Genomic DNA, 20,280 nt, shown 5'->3' on the forward strand with positions numbered 1-20,280 from the left:
AAACTGCTCAAGTAATCCCCCTTAAAAAGAAGGCCAACATTCATATCACCGAATTTCAAAACCTTCGTTCTATCTCCCTCCTCCCCTTTTGCGCTAAACTTGTGGAAAAGGTAGTTAATAGACAGCTTATGAGCTATCTAAAAGAACACTCTCTCCTGCACCCTACACAATCTGGTTTCAGAGCAAGGCACTCCACTGAGTCCGCCCTGCTTTTCTCCACCGAAAGTTTGAGGCATATAGTGGATGATGGAGAGACAGCAGCGTTGGTACTTTTAGATCTGAGTGCAGCCTTCGACACCGTGCTGCACTCAACGCTGCTGTCTCGGCTATCTGACATGGGAGTAACAGGGCATGCACTTGCATGGATGGAGTCCTTCTTGGTTAACAGGAACTTTCAGATGCACTGTCCCCCCTTTAAGTCTTCCCTTAGGAAGGCGAGCCATGGGGTTCCTCAGGGCCCTACTTTATTTAATATCTACATGGAACCTCTGGCTCGCATAGTGGAGACTTACGGGGTGGGCATTGTCAGCTACGCTGATGACACCCAGCTGATGTTTAAGCTCACACCTGACCACAGAGAGGATGCCACTAATTTTTCCCACTGTCTCTCCTCTGTGGCAGCGTGGATGAATAAGAACTGCCTTCGCCTTAATGGCGATAAAACCGAGCTATTGGTGGTAGGAAAATCTTCTTCCGCATGGTCCCACATGTGGTGGCCTGCGGAATTAGGTAGACTGCCTTGTCCTGCGGTCTCGGTACGCAACTTGGGCATAACGCTCGACTCTAATCTCTCATACTTGCCTCATGTCAGTAAAATCTCGGCCAGATGCTTCAGTGTATTGAAGGTTCTCCGAAAGGTACTAGACCTCCTCCCTATGGACTCCAGGAAGACCATTGTTCATGCCCTAGTAACCCCCATTTGGACTATGGGAACGTCCTGTTGCTAGGCTTCAGCAAAAAGGGACTTCAACTCCAGTGTGTCCAGTGTGTCCAGAATGCCGCGGCACGTCTTGTGCTCAAGCTTCCTCGCAGAGCCTCAGGGAAAGCTGCCCTGTCTAAACTCCACTGGCTCCCCATTGAGGAGCGAATTAAATTCAAAGCATTATGCTTTGCCCATCGCATCGCTCAAGGCACGGGGCCAGAGTATCTAAAAGGCCTTCTTACATCACACCGCCCCACCAGAAATTTAAGATCCTCTGGAGCAATGTTGTTCAAAATCCCCAAAGTCACCAGAGCCAGGATGGGCGGCGGCTCGTTTAGATTTCTGGCTTCTAAGTGCTGGAACGAACTCCCACTTTAGATCCGTATGGAGCCCTCTGAAACCAGGTTTCGGGGAAAACTTAAAACTTTCCTATTCCCACGCACTTAAGCCCTTTCCTTCCTATCCCCTTGAGTTGGCCCTCTGGGCTCCTTCCTTTAGCGTCAATGCAGTTTTCAGCAGGGACACTCTGTTCTTGAGTAACCAGGCGCTTTACAAATGGCTTTAAATTAAATTTAATTTAAATCTAAGGTGCTACGGAGTTGTTCTGTAACGGCAAGAAGTACAGATTCTGTGCTATGCATCAGCCTAAATCCATGCCAAATGTACTACTTATGTTTTAAAAATATATTGATATTCTTATCGGTCTGCTTAACAAATGTATGCATTACTTATGGTTAAAAAAAAATAAAAATAAAAAATATATATATATATAAATATATATCCATACTAATATAATAAAGAGAGCCCAAACCTTTGAAGCGGGTAATCTCAGGAACCACAGCACCAATCACAACACCCAATACAGCGTTGGAAAGGGAAGTTGCAGCAGAAGGACATAGGATATGCAGACGCCCACCATATACATTTAAAAGGTAAAAGAACCGTGCCAGCAAAGTAGTCCCTTGTGGGTGTGTCTGCGTTGTGCTGGGGGCGTGTGCTGGGGGCGTGACAAACGCTGGGGGCGTGTGGTACGTTCCGCCCTTCATGCCATGTCTCATATCGTGTGCTGTGGGCCTGTGCTGAGAATGTTGGTGTGTGCGGGGAGCGGGATTACGGAAAAAGAAAGCGAGCGTTGTGCCCAATATTTCATTGTTTTTTCCTTGCCAGGTTCTATACATTCCAGCTCGGGTGTGGTTGCCCCGCGCTCCCCTTTACACCCTAAAAACTAATTCCACCCTGCTCACTTTAAATACCCCTGCACCCCATAATCATAACCCACCCTTACTCCTTAAAATGCCCCAACACCCTTAAACACTAACCCATCTTAACCCTATAAATATACCCTGTACCCCAAAACCCAAACCTATCCCTAAACCCTAAAAATACACCTGTACCCCAAAACCCAAACCTAGCCCTGAACCCTATAAATACCCCTGTACCCCAACACCCAAAGCTACCCCTAACCCTAAAAATACCCCTGTACCCCAAAACCCAAACCTAGCCGTGAACCCTAAAAATACCTCTCTACCCCAAAACCCAAACCTACCCTATAATCCTAAAATATCCCTGTACCCCCAAAACCCGAACCTAGCCCTGAACCCTAAAATACTCCTGTACCCCAAAACCCAAACCTAGCCCTGAACCCTAAAAATACCACTGTACCCCAAAACCCAAACCTAGTCCTGAACCCTTAAAATACCCCTGTACCCCAAAACCCAAACCTACTCCTAAACCCAAAAAATACCCATATATCCCAAAACCAAAGTCTAGCACTGAACCCTAAAAATACCCCTGTACCCCAAAACCCATACCTATCCCTAAACACTAAAACTATCCCTGTACCCCATAACCCAAAACTATATCTGAACCCTTTAAATACCCAAACACTCCAAAACATATACCTCAGTACCCCAAAAAATATACTCCTATATCCATACTTACCTTATCCAAGCATTAACAAAAAAAAACATGCTTTTACCATTCATGCATTTACAACGAATTTCGTTGTAAATGTATGCCTGGTAAAAGCAGATAAAATGTAATGCCATGCATTATAATGGCATTGCGGAGTCATGGTACTTTCGTAATGAAAGTATGCGGAGTGATGGTATGCGGAAAGAAAGTTGCGGAATAATGGGTGTTTACCCTCCCCCGGTAAGTACATTGGAGGCACAGCGGCCCACATCTCCAGCAACATACTCATATTATTTCACCACCGATTTGAAAAATGCACAGGTCTCTCTCATTGATGGCCAGCACCGACATACACTTTTAGACACACCTCCCGCCACAAGTTCTAGATTTGCGAACTTTAGAGCTACGTTCGAATTTCGGCATCAGCTCAACATTCTGTGATTCCAGGCAAATCGATTTGTCTCCCCGTGCCTACCACAAATGAATGTGTTCTTCTTCTGTAATGCAAATTGTGCTCATGCCATGGTGTCGAGTTGGCGCTATATAATATTGCAAGGAAAAATAAAGTAGGGAAGCTCGGGTGCACACACTACTGAACGCGCACTCTTAAGTGCATCAGCAGTGCACTGTGAATCGGAGCGTTTCACAGATTACAAATGCTATCAAAACGAAATCCTACAAAACAATATACTACTGGTGGCAGCAATGCATACCCGGACAACGTCGGGACATATATATATATATATATATATATATATAGTTTTTGTTTATGCCCAACATGTATTTAGGTCACTACATAAAAGTTATTTGATTATATGATTTTGGGTCTCCAATTTTGTTTTATCCATCACTGTGTAAATATAATCATAATATTATCTTTAAGCGCTTCACTATTTAAATATTGAGGAAAATATACAATAAAAATAAATTATACTAGACAAAAAATACATAAAATCCCCCCCCCCCCCCAAAAAAAAAGAAATAGTAATACAAATACACAAATAAATTAGCTTTATGGACAGCAACACTTCAAAGTCTGTGTTTCCAACTATTTATCCATATATGCACTATGGGACTTTATATAATACAGCTTTATATCCCTTTATTATTTTCCATATACATGTATACCTTTCTATGTAGTTATGTATCTTTTTTTTTTACTTTACTCTCACTGTAGAAATACCTCTCCCCAATGCACTATTCTATATCTCATTATATACCTCTCAATATATCCTCTATTTCACTTTGGGTCATCCCAAACATGTACTACTATAATTTCCCTAACACCCCCTTCTACACTCTACTTTCCAATATTCGGCCTTTGAATCATCGCAAACATCCTTTTACTACTATGATCTCCCAAATTAATTCTTTCTAGACTCTTCCATCTCTATATCCCTCCTTTGATTGATCCCAAATGTCATACTACTACTATGATCTCCCAAATAACACTTTCTAGACCTTTCGCTCCTTTATCCTATTAAATCCAACTAACAGACTCACATGTCCACTGCTCGAAATACCAACGTATATTTCCCTATACTAATCCACCACTAACCAATTTTGGATTCAGGAGTAGAGGCTGCTCACTGAAAAGCGCTTCAACACCTCATCAGGAGTAGTAAACATTATATGAATACAATTGAAATATAGAGAAACAGGCCTTCAAAGCATTAGCGAGACTTACATACCCAGTATTAAGACATTGTACAGAAGTCCTCCAATGTAAACCAAAAATAGCAATACAACTGAAGCGAGGACATTGAAATGCAGGACATAATGCCCAATGTCATCGAGGACAAAGACACGAATGGGTACAACTTCTATTTATGCTTTTTCCAATGGGCACCTAGAGTGACTCACATGACGGATCTTCCACAATTGTCATAAAGTTAAATACATTTACAGAAATTAACATTTTGAATTGATAAGGATGCTTACGTATTGTGGATAGACTGAACTGAAACTGCCCACTGAAACAAGGGAAAGACTGAGAACACCCACCTGTACACAGGGTCATGCATCACCAACATCTTGCTCTCATCCCAGGTCCATTCCTTCCTCTGTAAACAGAATGAAACAAAAAAGTAATTGCCTCTGAATTTCATATCGCCCCGATACCCCATATCTGTTGTCTGCATTATAAAATAAACTTCAACAAAAGTCAAACATGTTAAACTTGGCCAAGGGAGACACATTATTTTAAGTATTATACTTTAAAAAATGAACAATTCTATATTAGCCTAATATACTGACAAAATTGCATTCCATGATGATGTCTAAAGCTTGTTTAATATTTTTAATAATACATTTAACAACCAGAATAGCCAATCTATCGAGCGAGCTATATATATATATATATATATATATATATATATATATATATATATATATATATATATATTAGATATATAGCTCGCTCGATAGATAGAAATAGATATGTATAACTCAGTGGCAGTCACCACTGGGTAGTTATAGTTAGAACACATTCATCCACCTCAGCTCTTTCCTGGAAAGTGAGATGATCCATCAAGCTGGGGCTAAGAAAAAGACTAATCCCAAAAAGCGTTTTCTACAATTTTCCATAGGAAAATTGAAAACCTATACTTCAAAAACGTCTCATCGCAATTGCACCAAATTTAGCAGGCTGATTGATGTTGGCCCAGAAAGCAGGCTTTTTGGGACTTTCTGTTAATTCGCTCAGCAGTTTGAGAAATAAAGATGTGGAAAATGTTATATTTCATGACACAGAAGAGTCACTAACAAATTTAAAAGATAAGATCTGATTGGTTGCCACCATATCAACAAAGATGTGGCAGCAGCCACATCTTTAATACTTAGAGACTCATTCAAATGTACTGAAAAAAATGTAAAAAAGCAATATAGGTGGGCAAGGTAGGGAAATCCAGCCCCCTTAGGTTTTGAGTATGAGGGGGTCCACTTAGGCCGCCATTTTTTTTTGTTTAAGGGACAGCAGATCCAGCGGTCCTGCTTACAAAAGAATAGCCTACTTTGCTTTTTAAAAATAAGCCCCTCGGTTGGGCCAGGGTCTGGAGTTTTTTATTTATTGGGAGGGGAGATGTGGAGCCCCCCATCCCCAGGCCTTCTGGGTTCAGATGGGCTTATACATATTTAGGGGAGGGCTGCATATGCCCCACTCCTCCCCAAGCTTTAAGAAGGATCCAGGGTCCCAATCCCAGGGTCGATTTTGATTTTAAGGGAGGCACTCCCTCAGACTCTTAGATGCCCCAGGGAACCGATACCATAAGGCATGAATATTAATGCAGTGTCCATGTGTATACATCTCCTCATATATCTTTATTCCCTGCCTGCAGTCTCATGGGAAGGGAACATAACTACTCCCACCTACACAGGAGCACAGAAAATAGAAGTAATAAAGCCAGCTCCCGCCTCACCAGGGATACGGGTTGGCTGGAGAGCCGGAAGGCGCTGCTGCACTCAACATTTGGATATGTTGTGGGTGCCCCAGGTAGGCAGGCAACTGGGCACCCAGTTTAACACAATAAATTGCTGGCTCACTGCATCACCCAGAATAGGCGCTAGTTAGGGAGCCAACAGTGGGTCACGGCGGCCCGGGGTTCCCCATGGCTTCCAACATTTGGGCATGTTGGGGTTGCCACATGAGGGCACGGGGGCATCCACTTCATAATAAAATTATTGGCCCCACTGTTTTTTTTAAATTACATATTTTCGTCCTGGTGCTGCTAGAAGAGGCAGGGGCACAACAAATCTTTTTTTTATGCCGGGGAGTGCTGCAGTATTGAAAGAAAAAGAACAGTCTCCTGTGCCCAACTCCACGCAACGCACAGTGATGGGCATCTTACATTACATTTAAAAAACCTTAGAAAGTCACTCAAAAAAACACATATTAAAGGGATGTCAGATAAGTGAAAATGTCAGTTAAAATATACCATTTTAATGAGCAAACCCACTGAAATTCACCAGTTAGAGTTCTCTCAAGTAACTATAACTTGTGTCCTAAAGTAACTATGACTCGTCCCCTCACCATGCAATGCTAATTACTTCTCATATTACATCACCTATGACACATTCTAAGACATCATTGACATGACTGCAACATCGGAAATGACATTACTGATGACAACACTGTGTAGGTGTACCATGACCTCCTGATGAAAACTTTTTACAAAACATTTTTAGGGGTTGTCAGATTTTAGTGGGATTCCCTTTCTCCTGTAAATCCTGCCCTGGCCCCTATGAGAGTCCTGTGGAATATAAAAAGATTTGTTTTTTTATAAAAAGGGGGCATTAGTGTCTGAGGTGAGTTGGCTCTCGTGGCTAATCCATGCTTCACACAGTCAAAGGCCGTGAGCTGTGGGGGGTGGCCACTTGCTGGGGTTCGACACAGGGACTGTGCCGCATATGGCCAAAGGCTTTGCACAGTGTGGAGTTGGGTGCAGGACCTGGCCACATTTTGCCCTTGCAGCCAACCCCACACTGCACGCAGTTAAAGACTGTGCAATGTGGGGAGGCTGCTCATGCAGGACTGGGTGCAGTGCCGGGATGCAGGCCAGGCCCTGCAGCCAACCCTCACGGTGCAGTGCACATAGCTGAAGGTCAAGTGGGGCGGGAGTGGGTAAAGTTACGTATGTAAGAAAAAACTTTTCATTCACAAAAACTAGAAATCTGAGAAATTTCCTTGAAAAATCAACCAAAGTAATATTGTAGGTAGGTATGGTATCTTACGTTACATTAAAAAAAATGATAACACGAAGGTTTAAGTGATGTTGTAGTTAGATTAACATGTCTATTTAAATGTCACCTTTTCAACAACAAAAACAATCCCTGAAATGTATTACTTTTAGTTAAATGAAGCAACTATAAGTTGCGCTGTTTCCATGCATTGCTTAAGACCGCACATATTACATCACTCAAGATATGTTCTATAAGATCATTCATATCATCGTTCATGACATCATGGATGACAACACTGTGCATGGCGGAGGCATGAGTTATGTTCACTCTGACTGCTGTCGGAGAAGAAACCCTACAACTAGTGGTATGGCCAGGAAGCTTCAGTGAGCTCAGGTACCACCAGAGTAGAGTGGTACAAGAACCTGCCCATAGTGGGGAGAGCCCCATGCAATGGGAGGGAGCAGCGGCAGGACGGAAGGGTACGTGGAACGGATGATCATGCAGGGAACGCTGGAGACAAAAGGGAAATAGAAGTAACAGAAAGGGAGACAGACTTAGAAAAGTGTCAGTAAAATGCAGTGCGCTAGAGTTGGGTGGGGGAAATGAGAGAACAGAGGAGGAAGCAGACAAGAGAAAGGAAGGATTGTGAAAGAGCGCAAGAAGGCTAAACGAGTTTGGGACTACAGAAAGGTGTGTGAAGTGCATAACCGGTATTATACCTACAAAAACACTGCATGCCCAACTCACTGCATGCCCAACTCTAACAGAATAAAAGCTACCAATGGGTTTCTTATGAATCCAGGAATATGAATGTGCCCCAAAATAAATCAGTCTTTTTAACGTTGTGCATATAATCAACTGTTGCAAACAGCGCGGTTGGGGAAAATGATTGTCTATTTCTAAGGATAGCGCGCTTACCATTATCGCTACGAATAAAAGAAGCCCAATAAATATGTGGGAACTCATTGGTGTATTGAAAGAATGAAAATGACCTTTTTTCTCCCAACATGTGCAAACTCCGAGTGAGCTAGCTTCCTGGCATTGCATGAATTAGAAACTGATCAAACTGAGTCCAAAACTCCAGGTCAAGAATATGGAAAACAGGTGTACCTTTTGTTTCTTCCTTAAGACAACTTTCACACCTTCCACAGACACAATGATGCTCACTTTCTTTTTCTTGATATTCTTGGCTTTAAATTCGTACTGAAAAAAAGAAAAAGATTTTAGTTTAGTAAATGCAAGAAAATAATTCTATGCTGTCCAGCTTCTCAGGAGAAAATTGCAATAATAGACCAATTCAGTACTGCCTAGTATGGTCAACTGAAGACAGAAAAGTTTAAACCACAGAAAGAAACAACATGCAGTTGTTTAACTGCCTTGACAGACATTACCCATAAACATAATCAGATAGGTTTCTTATCCAAATGTTATTTCATAATATGTTTGAAATGGCTGCTGTGTATATTTAAATTTCTATATTAACAAAATGAATCTGAATCTTAGATAATGTCGGTGAAGTATAGGGGCCGATTGCTCCGTAATCTGCTTGGTATCACCAGCAGAACCAATTTTTGAATTGTAATAGCTATGGTGCAAATCGGGCAGAACGCGTCTGGGGAAGTTTGTGCCCCCTCCCAGGAGACACCTGGCTAGCAGTTCGGGTAGCTCTATTACGTTGTGAGGAGTGGCCAAGAGAGGTTTGCATATGATTGGCTTCTCTCTGGAATTGGCAGAGGCCAATAAATACACAATGGGCTCTGATGTGCTGGCACTAACTAGAGCCTCAGAATGAACAATCACTTTCTGTGTATCTCTTTGGCTATTTAATCAATTACAAGGTGTCATAAGGAGATGTGCCATTGATGCAAAAATGTATCTTTCTTTCATGAAGTGCAAGCTGTGAGAAATAAACAATACCAGTTCATTCAAAAGGAAATATATTCCCTCTTTACAAATAATCCTCCTGTAAAGATAGAAAATTACTGCTCCCCTACAAAAACAGTGCTGTTCAACTATCATAACTAGTTTATGTCATTAGTTAATCACTGTGAATTTAAAGACCTCCTTTGACTTTAATGGTTGCACGTCCAGTGGGCTCTGCTGGAGATGAGGCGCATTGAATCAGAATAGCTGCAGATCAGGAGGCGCCGCTTTAAATTAATACCTGGGCCAAGAAGAAAAGTGCTACTCTGTGCCCCAATGAGGGCGTATCTCCGCAGAATTACGTTTTAAGGAGAATTTGCAATATTTCGGATTTTCGATTGCAAAGTTTCTTAGTTTGGGACTTGAAGGTTTAAATGTAAATCTAGTGTGAATATGGGGAGTTGACTGGGAGTAATAATGGCCTTTACAAGTAGCAGTATCCTAAGTGGTGGGGGAGTAGGTTGTGGGAGGGCTCCCTAAGGGCCGGACGGTATAGCTCTCAGGACCATCTTTGAATCAAGCTGAGACCTTCATTAAATGCATAAATACTAATATTATTTTATAAACTTATGCTTTTTCCCTGGCTCAGTGCAATGGGGAAAGTGTTTTCATATTTGTGTTCTCATTTACGAGGGATGTTATTGACACCTTGGCGCTTTAACATGGAGCGCCCATCCTTTTCCTAGAGCAAACTTATGCTCTTGGCACCAAACATGGCTAGACATAAAGGTCACGTGCAGCTGTTGTGCTGCCAGTCTACAGACACACAAATTTGGAGGGAGCGTAAATGTGGGTTAAGTAAATGTAAGAATATATCATCTGACTAAAGTCAAATTCCTAACACTTTATACCAAAAACCCATTGGAAGGAAAGTTCATAGATAATCTAAAACACATTCCTCGATCTTGAACAGCTTCCAAATGCACTTACAGTCAAATAGTCAACATGTGTAACAGACTTACCAAGCCTATGTAATCAAGGCATGTTTGTCCAGACAAAGTGAAACAACCCCTGGGGCTGAATGATCTAACACAAGTTATTCTGAATGAAGATATTCAGAAAGAGAGACAACAACAGAGAGGGAGATTAACATGTACGTCTGAAACAGTTCATCAGAAAGTCTCCATGGGCGATGGTGAGATCGCTTGAATTTTGCCTCCTAAACTCAATGTAAACATTTTTGCTATCTTTCCTATATGGTTTGTTTTGATGAAGAGCCTGAAAAACATGGGACCATCTCAGCAGAATCATCCGCCTAGAAACTCTATGTAGTTGATATGAGCATCGACCCGCCTATTGCCCACTGAAGGAGCAGTTCCTGGTCTTAAGTAAAGTCCTGCACTTTGTAGCCTGGGGTTTAGAAATGGCCACTCTAGAGTCTGGGGTCTCCTTCCAATGATCCCCTTCAACATTTGAAGGCATGTTTATTGGCAAAGACGGTGTAGTGCATTGTCCTGGTCACGTTCATAAAGAGTCTCTTCTTGGCACCATTTCTGTGGAGAAGTGGTAGAGCCAAATAACTAAATTTTTTGGCACAAAGACAAACCCGTTATAACAGTGCCAATTGCCCCTGAGCACACAATTATTAATATATAAGTCCAGATATCCTGATGCTTGAATTAGTCTGCAAACCACAAAAAATTAAGTAAAGAAAAAGTCCTTGGATTGTCCTTCAGATTTTAATTCCAAATGTTCCAATATTGATCAGAATCCAATGCATAATCTTCAGTACATCAATTCAGGTCAAGATGCCTTCCTCAGGGCTTCAAATTATAGATATATAATTCTCTCACAACTTCCGTTCTTCTAACACGTGTTTCGTCGTGTGTGCATTTCACACATAGACTTCCTCAGGGCTGAAAACACAATATACAGAAGCCCTGTATTAAAATCATTCATATTAATAGCTTTCGGGAAATATAGGTATAGTCCCCATCACCACCGAAACTATTTCGTGCAAAAGATGTGTGGGCTCAAGGTCGGAAAAAGATAGGAAAGAAGAATTACACCATAAAAGATCACCAACAAAAAGGTGCGTACCCTAAAGCCAATAACACAAGAGAGATTGAGGTCTCATATTCACCTTCAAATTATAGATATATAATTCTCTCACAACTTCCGTTCTTCTATCCAGCAGAATTGCGAATGTCTGAATAATATAAGAGACAGACATCACTACAATATCCTCTATACTTGTTATACTTCTCCCTATGTTCCTAGCAAAGCTCTACATATTGAGAGTTACTCCACAAGTTTAAATAGTATATCCACTGAAGGGAACTCAATCATTCTAACCTTAATCTCATTTATGCAAATTAACCAGTGATGGCCTCGTCTTAGGTCTGCCTGTGTGAAACCACATTGCGGTACAAACTAGTGACTCACCCAATGTCTCGTGGTGATCACTCCACAAGAAATACCTTATCGTCTCTGTCACAATCGTTCTGTAATAAATATCCATATAACAGAACAAACATAAGAAAATCTGCAAATCACATATTGTAAACTCAAAATTAGCGTAAGGACTACACTCACCGGTTCCAGCAATGTAAATCTCTTAATGCTGGGGCGCTAGAAATTAGAAACGTACATATTCACTATACACGTAAAAATGACTTAGAAATTATATCAATTGCAAACTGCGCGTTTGTGCTCACCTATATCATGCAAAATAACCGCCCAGTCCCCAGGCTAATCCGTATAATTCAATATGTCTGTTGAGCTAATCAACTTCAAGTATTAAAGGACCTTTGGGGAAACGGTAAATAAAAAGCAAAAACAGTTGTCAGTGATGGAGTTCTAAGTATCGTTTACAGATACTCTCACAACCTACACCCCCGCGTATATATCTTACCGAGGGTTGTCATAGCAGGCGGAACATCAGTTAAGTCCCCACCTAAAAACACGAAGGAAACCATTAGGTACTGGTTTCATGAGCGATTATCTCATTATTTTAAGCCAAAATCAGAAAGCGGGCGCTGAGCACAGAATCACTCACCCGTCGTGCAGCGGCAAGTGTCCTCGCTGAACTCCGGCGTTTGCTGTAAGCGCCATCTTGGAATGTCTAGATATAGTATCTACTGCAGTCGCCATCTTGTAATGGTGTGCTAGTAATAATGTTTTACTTACTATCTTTACTGCCACTGCGAACCAATATGTACCCATAGCTTAATGTTTAAATGTTATACACCCTCCGTGTTAAATAATTTAAATCTGGCGTCAGGCGGCTTATACCAGATAACGTATCGCCGCAATATTCTACTCATTCTCGAAGGAATAATAAAGTGCTATTAGAGTTTATCACTATCACCTCCAATCTGTAGTTACTTAACACTGCTGAATATGGTTAGTGCAGAACAGAGTTACCATATATAACTCACTTAAGTCTAAATAATACTACTGTCACTCCATTGGATGACATAAGAGCCAATAAACTTGTGTGGAAATCACCGACGCGTTCCATAGACAAGACCCACAGAAGTAAAGTACAGTCACCCTGTGTGGCTGGGTGTGTTGTATGTAATTCCTCAGAAATAAAGAAGGAAGAGGTGTACAGATAGATTACACACCAACGGAGGGAAAGACAGCCCAATATTTCGTGTATAAGAGCATAGTCTATAACCCTGTACATATCCTGTGTGTAAGAGCACGATTTGTAACTCTCACATAATACAATATTTGTACACAAAGTTCGGAGGAAAAAAGAGAAGAACCAAAAGGCAGTATATGTATATACGGTTGACAAAATCGTACATCAAATACATCACAAAGATACATCATTTCTCAACCGTAATTACTGATACGTAGAAACAGACACTGTTCAATATTACTTCTCTTTACATATCATATACACATTGTTTCATGAGAGCCAAGGTCATCATCATAGACATCTTTAATCCTGACCCAAGTAGTATTGATACTCATTATCAATGTTCAAACCCCTACTTACAGCCCGAAGCTTCATAATCCAGATTACTTCCCTTCTTCTAAACTTAAGTTGTCTGTTGCCACCCCTGGGGTCGGCTGTGACATGATCTATTGCATGATAGCTAAATTGGTGTTGTTCCTGTTTATCATGATGCTGTACACTATGGGCTGCAATCGGGTATCTGGTATCACCATTTTTCCATGCACGGAAATGCTCTAACATTCTATCTCTCAGTCTTCTAATGGTGCTACCCACATATATCTGACCACATGAGCAGGCAATGACATATACAACATGAGTGGTGTCACAGTTGATGAATACATCTATGGCATATGTCTCTGAGCCATTGTAACTGAAACGAAGTACTTTCTTCTCTGCCCATCTACATGAGTTACAACGCCCACATTTATGAAAGCCCTTCCTAAAGTCATCAAACCAAACTTCTCTCCTGGTTTTGATGGGATAACTTGGGCTTAAATCGTTGGCTAGTGTCCTGCCCTTCCTGTACGCAATTGAAGGTTTCATGGTTATGAATGGCAGTAAATCTTTATCCGCCTTCAATAAGTGCCAGTGTCTGTTGATGATAGAGTAAAGCGTATTCCATTCTGTATTGTATTGTGTGATCAGCCTCACTTTATCTGGACGATCACTAGTAACCACTTTACTCGCTAAGGTCTGCTGTCTTTGTAGGTTCTTGGCCCTCCTCCTGGCTTTGCTGATTACATCTCTGTTATAACCTCTTGCCATAAATCTATTTGACATATCTTGTAGGTTATGCTCAAAATCCTCATCTTCAGAGCAAGAAGGAGGGCCAAGAACCTACAAAGACAGCAGACCTTAGCGAGTAAAGTGGTTACTAGTGATCGTCCAGATAAAGTGAGGCTGATCACACAATACAATACAGAATCGAATACGCTTTACTCTATCATCAACAGACACTGGCACTTATTGAAGGCGGATAAAGATTTACTGCCATTCATAACCACGAAACCTTCAATTGCGTACAGGAAGGGCAGGACACTAGCCAACGATTTAAGCCCAAGTTATCCCATCAAAACGAGGAGAGAAGTTTGGTTTGATGACTTTAGGAAGGGCTTTCATAAATGTGGGCGTTGTAACTCATGTAGATGGGCAGAGAAGAAAGTACTTCGTTTCAGTTACAATGGCTCAGAGACATATGCCATAGATGTATTCATTAACTGTGACACCACTCATGTTGTATATGTCATTGCCTGCTCATGTGGTCAGATATATGTGGGTAGCACCATTAGAAGACTGAGAGATAGAATGTTAGAGCATTTCCGTGCATGGAAAAATGGTGATACCAGATACCCGATTGCAGCCCATAGTGTACAGCATCATGATAAACAGGAACAACACCAATTTAGCTATCATGCAATAGATCATGTCACAGCCGACCCCAGGGGTGGCAACAGACAACTTAAGCTTAGAAGAAGGGAAGTAATCTGGATTATGAAGCTTCGGGCTGTAAGTAGGGGTTTGAACATTGATAATGAGTATCAATACTACTTGGGTCAGGATTAAAGATGTCTATGATGATGACCTTGGCTCTCATGAAACAATGTGTATATGATATGTAAAGAGAAGTAATATTGAACAGTGTCTGTTTCTACGTATCAGTAATTACGGTTGAGAAATGATGTATCTTTGTGATGTATTTGATGTACGATTTTGTCAACCGTATATACATATACTGCCTTTTGGTTCTTCTCTTTTTTCCTCCGAACTTTGTGTACAAATATTGTATTATGTGAGAGTTACAAATCGTGCTCTTACACACAGGATATGTACAGGGTTATAGACTATGCTCTTATACACGAAATATTGGGCTGTCTTTCTCTCCGTTGGTGTGTAATCTATCTGTACACCTCTTCCTTCTTTATTTCTGAGGAATTACATACAACACACCCAGCCACACAGGGTGACTGTACTTTACTTCTGTGGGTCTTGTCTATGGAACGCGTCAGTGATTTCCACACAAGTTTATTGGCTCTTATGTCATCCAATGGAGTGACAGTAGTATTATTTAGACTTAAGTGAGTTATATATGGTAACTCTGTTCTGCACTAACCATATTCAGCAGTGTTAAGTAACTACAGATTGGAGGTGATAGTGATAAACTCTAATAGCACTTTATTATTCCTTTGAGAATGAGTAGAATATTGCGGCGATACGTTATCTGGTATAAGCCGCCTGACGCCAGATTTAAATTATTTAACACGGAGGGTGTATAACATTTAAACATTAAGCTATGGGTACATATTGGTTCGCAGTGGCAGTAAAGATAGTAAGTAAAACATTATTACTAGCACACCATTACAAGATGGCGACTGCAGTAGATACTATATCTAGACATTCCAAGATGGCGCTTACAGCAAACGCCGGAGTTCAGCGAGGACACTTGCCGCTGCACGACGGGTGAGTGATTCTGTGCTCAGCGCCCGCTTTCTGATTTTGGCTTAAAATAATGAGATAATCGCTCATGAAACCAGTACCTAATGGTTTCCTTCGTGTTTTTAGGTGGGGACTTAACTGATGTTCCGCCTGCTATGACAACCCTCGGTAAGATATATACGCGGGGGTGTAGGTTGTGAGAGTATCTGTAAACGATACTTAGAACTCCATCACTGACAACTGTTTTTGCTTTTTATTTACCGTTTCCCCAAAGGTCCTTTAATACTTGAAGTTGATTAGCTCAACAGACATATTGAATTATACGGATTAGCCTGGGGACCGGGCGGTTATTTTGCATGATATAGGTGAGCACAAACGCGCAGTTTGCAATTGATATAATTTCTAAGTCATTTTTACGTGTATAGTGAATATGTACGTTTCTAATTTCTAGCGCCCCAGCATAAAGAGATTTACATTGCTGGAACCGGTGAGTGTAGTCCTTACGCTAATTTTGAGTTTACAATATGTGATTTGCAGATTTTCTTATGTTTGTTCTGTTATATGGATATTTATTACAGAACGATTGTGACAGAGACGATAAGGTATTTCTTGTGGAGTGATCACCACGAGACATTGGGTGAGTCACTAGTTTGTACCGCAATGTGGTTTCACACAGGCAGACCTAAGACGAGGCCATCACTGGTTAATTTGCATAAATGAGATTAAGGTTAGAATGATTGAGTTCCCTTCAGTGGATATACTATTTAAACTTGTGGAGTAACTCTCAATATGTAGACCTCTGCTAGGAACATAGGGAGAAGTATAACAAGTATAGAGGATATTGTAGTGATGTCTGTCTCTTATATTATTCAGACATTCGCAATTCTGCTGGATAGAAGAACGGAAGTTGTGAGAGAATTATATATCTATAATTTGAAGGTGAATATGAGACCTCAATCTCTCTTGTGTTATTGGCTTTAGGGTACGCACCTTTTTGTTGGTGATCTTTTATGGTGTAATTCTTCTTTCCTATCTTTTTCCGACCTTGAGCCCACACATCTTTTGCACGAAATAGTTTCGGTGGTGATGGGGACTATACCTATATTTCCCGAAAGCTATTAATATGAATGATTTTAATACAGGGCTTCTGTATATTGTGTTTTCAGCCCTGAGGAAGTCTATGTGTGAAATGCACACACGACGAAACACGTGTTGTCTATGTGTGAAATGCACACACGACGAAACACGTGTTAGAAGAACGGAAGTTGTGAGAGAATTATATATCTATAATTTGAAGCCCTGAGGAAGGCATCTTGACCTGAATTGATGTACTGAAGATTATGCATTGGATTCTGATCAATATTGGAACATTTGGAATTAAAATCTGAAGGACAATCCAAGGACTTTTTCTTTACTTAATTTTTTGTGGTTTGCAGACTAATTCAAGCATCAGGATATCTGGACTTATATATTAATAATTGTGTGCTCAGGGGCAATTGGTACTGTTTTATTTCTGTGTGTTACAGAAAGATAAGGGTGTCGGATACACGCCCTTCCCCTAGATGCACCATCCCCGATTATGTATATAGCTAATACTTTTCCCTGATAGTAAGAGGAGCGCCCTGAGTTTTGTTTGTATCCAAATGTTGCCGTTATAACAGTGGTAAAGACTTGCAGCTGGTTAAAAACGGTTGTTAGTAATGAGACAAGTCATTAAAATTCATTTTTATGATAATCTTTTGGATTACCACAATTCGTTGTATATTGGCTGGCCAAAGAATACCATGAGATGGTTGCAACATATGCAGAATGAGATTGTTCGTGTAACTGCAAATCAAAAGCCATGAGTATATTGTTCCTAATAGGACCAGCTTACAGTGGTTCCCTCTACTAGCCAGGGAAATTGTCACAATTCTTACAATGGCCAATTGAGAAACGAATCAAGTGGACAACTCCTATTTTAGACAGATACTTTAGCTTCCTATGGGCAAATAGATTTTGAGTTCATGGGTTTTGAAGGGGCTAACCATCTTCATTTCAAGATATTCAAAATCCCATAAGAAGGGTGAGGGAGGAAAGATGCAATATGACGAGCTATATGGCCTGACTACAGGCTAATGAAGGCCCAAAAAAACAGGAAAATATAAATATATATATAGCTATATATAACCCAAATGGACTCCAAACCTCCCTGCCCACATTCAGGTGGCACGTTTATCGGTAGAGCACAGCACTGCACAGCAAAACCTGAGTGCAAGTTTACTTCTTTTTTTAAGTACAGAAACTTGCACTCCAGTTTTGCAGTGCAGAAAAAGTTTCGGCTAAATCCCCCATGTATTTCGACAATTACGGGTCTTGTTCATGCTATAGTTACAAAGTGCTTGTGTTCAGTATATACAGTGCGAAAGAGATTGACAGAGATAAAGGACTAAATCATAGCCTGTAAACAAAGACGTCATCTTGGATTCTTCTAACTAGGTAACAATTTTAATGTGTTTTATTCTAAAATGCCATATGTCAATGCACCTAAAGTGTATCCCTAATTGAATAATTCATAATTAACTGAATATTGGCAGTACATTAGGCAGACCACATTATATGATAGCATATCATTATGCCCAAATGAGCCAGCAGTCTGGCAAGACAATATCCTAATGGCTTATTCAGTACAATTAGGCAAAAATGTTCAACTGAGGTACAAAGTCACTCTTCCATGGCATGTCCTCATAAAACTAAACCATTTTTGTGGAACTCTAAGCCTGAAAGGGTATTGTTTTGACCTGTAAATAAACTGTACGCATTCAGCAGTTCATGAAGAAAAACTTAAGCACTTTATTTGGTAAATTTGAAGTGTAATGGAAACAAAGATTTTAATAGGAACAAAACAAATCAATACACTTTACTTAGTGATGCTCAAATGATAAATATTCACTGAAAACAGTTTACACCACAGTCTCATTTGAGTGTAATACAGTTTTATCAGTAAAACTGCAGGTTTGTTCAAATTTAGTGGCCTTTTAAATGGAAAATGTGCTTTCTGTAAATGACAGTGTGCTACCACACGGTGCTTCAGTTAAATTAAAACAATAAATAACCCGCCTCCTGTCCATTAAGGCTAGCCGGGTCGGGAGCCTTTTTCCTGTAAAAATCGAGTCGTAAAACCTTTGGGAAGCACTGCTCTAGTGAGACACACCATCAATTTCTTAATATTAAGAGATGGTGCTTGGGACTGTGTTGTGTTCTCAGAGAAAACGTGGCACTAATGGCCAGATAAAGATGCAACCGAGAGGCACAGATTAATATATGCCCCCCCCTTTTATTACTGTATACGTGTGTGTGTGTGTGTGTGTGTGTGTGTGTGTGTGTGTGTGTGTGTGTGTGTGTGTGTGTGTGTGTGTGTGTGTGTGTGTGTGTGTGTGTGTGTGTGTGTGTGTGTGTGTGTGTGTGTGTGTGTGTGTGTGTGTGTGTGTGTGTGTGTGTGTGTGTGTGTGTGTGTGTGTGTGTGTGTGTGTGTGTGTGTGTGTGTGTGTGTGTGTGTGTGTGTGTGTGTGTGTGTGTGTGTGTGTGTGTGTGTGTGTGTGTGTGTGTGTGTGTGTGTGTGTGTGTGTGTGTGTGTGTGTGTGTGTGTGTGTGTGTGTGTGTGTGTGTGTGTTTTTTATGAATGTAACATTGTACATGTTGTAAACACACCACCGTAGCCTCAAAGGTAGGAAGCGCAATGTTAACACAATGGCATTCATGTGTGACACAGGACATCAGCAATTACTGTCAATAGCATTTAGCACAATATCTGCTGATGTGCACAGTTTTCTTAATTAAGGAATCTAATAACTTTTTAAGCCTGGGCATCCTTTCCAAATTAATGTGTGACACAATGTCAAAAGAACTAGATAAGGTCACAGAATGTGGCCTCATTTGCATTTAATCGCACACTAGGCTACATAACTACATTTCTCTTTTGCATACATTGCCTTTCCTTTGCTGCATAATTTAGCTAAATTGGATGTATAATTTATTCAGCAATGGCGGCTACCCAACAGTACAAACGAAACAAGTAATATAAATGTGGTAATCTCTAAATCAAGGTGTGACGAGAATGCAGTAATCATAGAAAATTATATATATATATATATATATATATATATATATATATATATATATATATATATATATATATATATATATATATATATATATATATATATATATATATATATATATATATATATATATATATATATCTATCTATAGTAACCTTCAAATGAGTAATGGAATCTTAGTGAACTCCAAGTAAATGTTTCATGTAAGTGAATCCCAATTGGAAAACAAGCTTAATACGACATTCTGCATTTAAATGTATATGAATTTTGCCAGCCTTGTTGACGTCTTGTGTTTGTATAGTAGTTGGGCGTAAATCTATATTGAAAATGGAGAATACTCAGTTCAAAGGAAATGTGCAATGTAAGCCTAGCATAACAGAAGGGTCTCAACCTTCAGTGGA

The 20,280-nt window shown here is 40.4% G+C and overlaps 1 protein-coding gene across 1 annotated transcript in view; it reads right to left on the minus strand.

Annotated features, from left to right (window-relative positions):
- LOC147710286 (carboxyl-terminal PDZ ligand of neuronal nitric oxide synthase protein-like) overlaps positions 1 to 20,280 on the minus strand; it is a 270,013-nt gene that overhangs the window by 111,112 nt on the left and 138,621 nt on the right. Inside the window, exons 3-4 of the mRNA XM_086920962.1 lie at positions 8,624 to 8,716; positions 4,841 to 4,899 (exon numbers count right to left, since the gene is read on the minus strand). Coding sequence (XP_086777088.1) covers positions 4,841 to 4,899; positions 8,624 to 8,716 — 152 coding nt within the window. The remainder of the gene's footprint in view (positions 1 to 4,840; positions 4,900 to 8,623; positions 8,717 to 20,280) is intronic.

Source organism: Lissotriton vulgaris, chromosome 5 (assembly GCF_964263255.1).
Source record: "Lissotriton vulgaris chromosome 5, aLisVul1.2, whole genome shotgun sequence".
Taxonomy (NCBI): Eukaryota; Metazoa; Chordata; class Amphibia; order Caudata; family Salamandridae; genus Lissotriton; species Lissotriton vulgaris.